Source organism: Fukomys damarensis, unplaced genomic scaffold (genome assembly GCF_012274545.1).
Source record: "Fukomys damarensis isolate Sample0158 unplaced genomic scaffold, DMR_v1.0_HiC HiC_scaffold_38, whole genome shotgun sequence".
NCBI classification, from domain to species: domain Eukaryota; kingdom Metazoa; phylum Chordata; class Mammalia; order Rodentia; family Bathyergidae; genus Fukomys; species Fukomys damarensis.
The window spans coordinates 30,371,901-30,376,391 of record NW_022900950.1 but is presented as its reverse complement, the minus strand read 5'-3'; the positions used below and the strand labels follow the sequence as shown (position 1 = coordinate 30,376,391).

The following is a 4,491-nucleotide window of genomic DNA, read 5'->3' as shown; positions in this document are numbered from 1 at the left end:
ATAAATATAAAAATTTGGCCCTGGTGATAGAGCCCAGGGCTTGTGCATAGCTAAGCAATAGCTCTAGTGCTAAGTTATACCCACAGCCCACAAAAAATATTTTTAAACTGGGTCTCACTAAGTTGCCCAGGTTGACCTCAAACTTGTAATTGTCCTACCTCAGCCTTCTTAGCAGCTGAGATGACAGGTATGTGCCACAACTAGCTAAGTTAAAAATATTTTTAATGGTAGAAGAATCTGACCTGCATTTACATTGAGAACATTTTGAAAACACAAATACCTAAAATTCCAGGGTCACTGAAGACAAATGTTTGCCTCTAACTGTGTGGCTGTGTGCTACCTTTAGAAGGAAACAGAGTTATCCAGGAAAACATGGAGAGCCTCTGAGGAGATACAGAGTAAAAATTATGGATCCTGTGGCAAAACAGAAAGTGTCATCCTTGTGAAGTAGCTCTATGACACAGAGCCAAAAGCAGTCAAGAAAAGGGGGATAACCAGACAGAGGCCAAAGAAAAGGTAGAGACAACAAACATGAAGGAGAAACAAAGGCGGAAGATTTACATAGGGCAGGGCTTTGGTGGTAAAAGGTAGGAGGAACAGAGGGGCCTGGTCAGCTGAAGAGTGAAGGACCTGAGCACAAAGGATTGGCAGCAAGCAGGAGTGGGAGAAGCATCAGGGCTCTGCTGGGAGATGGACTTGGGTGAAAAGGTGGCCACCAGCCACAGCCAGTGCCACAGGAAGGGAAGCGGAACGGTCCTGGAGCTCAGTGGTGACTGGTAGCCATCTGTTGCAGAAAAGAGAAGGCACAGGTGAAAATGGTATCAAAACACAAAGAAGTCAAATCTGGAGTGGAGATTCAGTGGGAGAACCTAACAAACCCAAGGGGTTCTGGGGCATAGGATGAGAGAAAACAGACAGCTGGACTCAGAGGTGCGATGCTTCCTGGGCACACTGAAAGAGAGCTGGTTATCCAGGAGAAAGCATGTCAGCAACACTCATTTTAAACTCACACTCAGAAGCAAACCATGCCTCACTCTGTATTGAGGGCAAAAATTTAAGATTAGCTTATGTGGACTGAAGAACGAGAAAATAGATTCATTCATAGGAAAATGGATACATATTGAAGATATACTCCTAAGTGAAATAAATAAGTCACACATGTGTAAATACCAAATAGTTTCCCTGGTGTGAATAATCTGCAACAATGCATAAGATTCTAATAAGATTACTGACATTTAGAAATGGGAAGAAAGGAGCTAAAGGTGCAGGGAAGGTGTGATGGGTAGGGGAAGAACAAAAAGGGAAAAGAAAAAAATGTGAGAGAATGAAAAGATGAAAATAAAGTGTTTGTAGATGGGGAGGGGAGGAGGGGGTGAGGGGAGGGCAGAGGTAAGGGGAAAAAATGAGAATCAAGACTTGCCATGTAGAGGTACAGGATCCCAACAATGAATGTTACTGTACTGTATCCCTAAAATGTACCAATAAACTCAATAAAATTAATAAATTAAAAAAATATATATATCACATATATGGATGCCATGAAACTTAAACTTCATTTAAGTGATAGAATATAAGCATTAAAAACCATGTTTTTCAATAATAACTACAACATAAAATATCATTTTAAAAAAGTCAAAGGAAACATACAGCACTCCAGTTTTATAGAAGAAAAAAGTATGCACATGTATGGAAAAAGACAAATAACAGACATTAAAATGCAAATAGTGGTTTCCCTGGCTGATTAAAACATGGATTTTTAGGCTGGGTGTGGTGGCAAATGCCTGTAATCCCAGTACTCGGGAGGCTGAGGTAGGAGGATTGCTATGAGTTCAAGACCAGCCTGGGCTACATAGTGAGTTCCAGGTCAGTCTCAAATACATAGTGAGACCCTGTCTCAAAAAACAAAACAAAAAACAAACAAACAAAAAAAATCATGGATTTTTAATTTCTGACTGTAATTTACAGATATAAAAATTATGTCATATTTCATAAGAAAAAAGTTGCACACTTTGGTAAAATAAAAACCTTCTAAATTAAAGGTTATGATTCAAGTACAATTATGACTGTGAGCTACTTATCTGTTAGTAATGACGTATGCAAATAGTGTGAGAACATGGGAAATAGCAGACAAAAGACAATGCTTAAGAATTAAAACATAATTCTATTCACTTTTGGAAAAATCACAGAAATGAGACACATCTAAACAACATAAACAGGCAGAATATTAAATAATTCAAATGATCATCAACTTTATGCACAACATGGAGCAATCTAACCTAAACAGTGGAGTAAGAATCAATCAACTAGGGATTAAAAATACCTATTTTCCATTTGTATCAGTTAAAAAAGGAAATATAAGGAGATAAAAATAGAGTACATATTTTTGCATGAGTAAACAATCACAAACGATTTGTGAAAACAAGAGAGCAAATTCACATCAACAGAAACTATTAAATTCATATAGTCCTCCCCATCCCAAGAAGTAAGCAAAATGGTATCATCAATCTTACTTTCTAGAGAAATAAACTGACATTAAAATTCAAACGTGGCTAGAAAGAAAGTGAAAACTCCAATGATAACAACTGTACAGGTAAATTACCTACAATCTGCCTCATCAAATCTGTCCAATGACTTACAGACCTACTCAGGCAAGAACATCTAAGCCCTGTAACTACTAAGTCCCTCCACAAATATTTCCCAAATTCTTTGTTCAAAGAGGACAAAGGGAGAGACAGAAGGGATGTAAAAAGAACTAGGATGTGTTATGTACATGTATCAATTCTCCACAATGAAGGCAATCATTTCATACTATAAACATGTACTAATTAAAATGGAACTTAAAAGAATTCTCTGTTCAAATTTTCAATGCTGAAGACTCTGAGACTTTACGAAAATAGAAGACTGTAATTTCACAAAATCAGAAAGAAGACATTAAAACAAAAGTTAAAATTAATCAGACGGTTCTTTTTGTCCAATGAATCCCTTCTGTGAAAAGTGTGACTTAGTGACCATATGATTTAACAAATTTTTAAACTCCACCATAATTCATCTCCTGAAATTACAATATGTAAGATTAATTATCAGAAGAAATCAATTCTCTTTCGTTCATCATTTTCTTAAAAGGTTATCAAAAAGAACAGTGAAGGCATTCCTAAGTCACAGTAATCACCACCTATTATATTTAGATAATGAATAACAAAAAGAAATTTAAAATTCCAAGCTAAAAGATTAAATGATTATGAAAGTAAAAACTGAAGTCACTAGCAATTACCCCAAAACAGTACTTCTGGATTAACTGAACAGTAAATTTAGGAGAGAGAAAACAAATCAGACAAAGCAACCCAATTTAAAGCACTGACTTAAACTATTCAAAATCAATATATAAGTAATTTTAAAGAAGAGTTTTGAAACCTATTGCAGGCCATGTCAACCCAGAACTACTGGTGCCTTTCCAAGTTATAGTAAAACAAGGAAGCTCGTAGAGGCACCAAGCACCAGGGAAGGGGTGTCACACACACACACACCTAGTGTCTGGGGACAGGGATCCCTCGGAAGATGCTCCATGGTGCACACTCTGAGACAACCTGTTGTCGGGTCTAAGCTCTTTGTCATATGCCATCATATTCCACTCCTGGCGCCTGTTTCTGGCTTTTCTAACCTTTTTCACCTCACGGGTGGCGCCATCTATACGCTTTTGCTCCTGATGTCAAGAAAAAAACAAGAAAGCATGCCAAGACAGAAGGGAAAGGAAAACAGCAGGTTAGATGCAGTTATAATGCACAGGAAACAAGGCTGATGCACATACAAGAGACATTCACATTTCTACTACCTGTCAATAAGAATATTCAGGGCAGCAGTACCCTCTCACTCAACAGAGACTCCCTGATACCAAGCTTCTTCATCTAAAGCTACTGTGCTACAGTTACAAGAGTTGCTTACCATTATCTTTGGTAAAAACAAACAAACAAACAAACAAAAACTTTCACTTTGCTAGCTTTGTAGCCTGTTTTAAATGTTTCCATCTTTTAGTATATGTGCTGCTAAAGCAAGCACTGCTTCCATCTTTTAGATCTATATTACGCACTGGAAATATCTGGCAATACCATTTAGAGTAATCATTTTTCACAACTACACAATTTTGCCTAGCTTGTAACATGTATTTATCTTTCAAATTAAACTATACAGAATGATCTATCCCCAATTTATAAAAGATTGTGACAGAATACTTAAACTTACCCTAAAATAAGCTTAACGCAAAACAAGATAAAAACTTACCTGCCCCCACACAGAGCCATTCCTGATTATCTGCCACCAAAAATGTACTCATTTTATTAAATACTCAGGTCCTATGTAGGTGCTTCTTTAGAGACAAGGACAGCTATTTCTATGTGAATCTGTAAGTTCTTCCTGCTTCTCTCATGTGATTCTATGATCTTTACAGATGAGGACTGCATACCTTACTTCCCTTGCTTTTTTTTTTTTTTTTTTTTT

General features: G+C 36.9%; 1 protein-coding gene across 3 annotated transcripts in view; it reads right to left on the bottom strand.

Annotated features, from left to right (window-relative positions):
* Wasf3 (WASP family member 3) overlaps positions 1 to 4,491 on the bottom strand; it is an 85,718-nt gene that overhangs the window by 10,057 nt on the left and 71,170 nt on the right. For 2 of the 3 annotated variants that reach the window (XM_033759915.1, XM_010623821.3), the window contains one exon: positions 3,525 to 3,700. The exons of the other annotated variant lie outside the window; for it this stretch is intronic. In XM_033759915.1, coding sequence (XP_033615806.1) covers positions 3,525 to 3,700 — 176 coding nt within the window. The remainder of the gene's footprint in view (positions 1 to 3,524; positions 3,701 to 4,491) is intronic. 3 annotated transcript variants of the gene reach the window in all.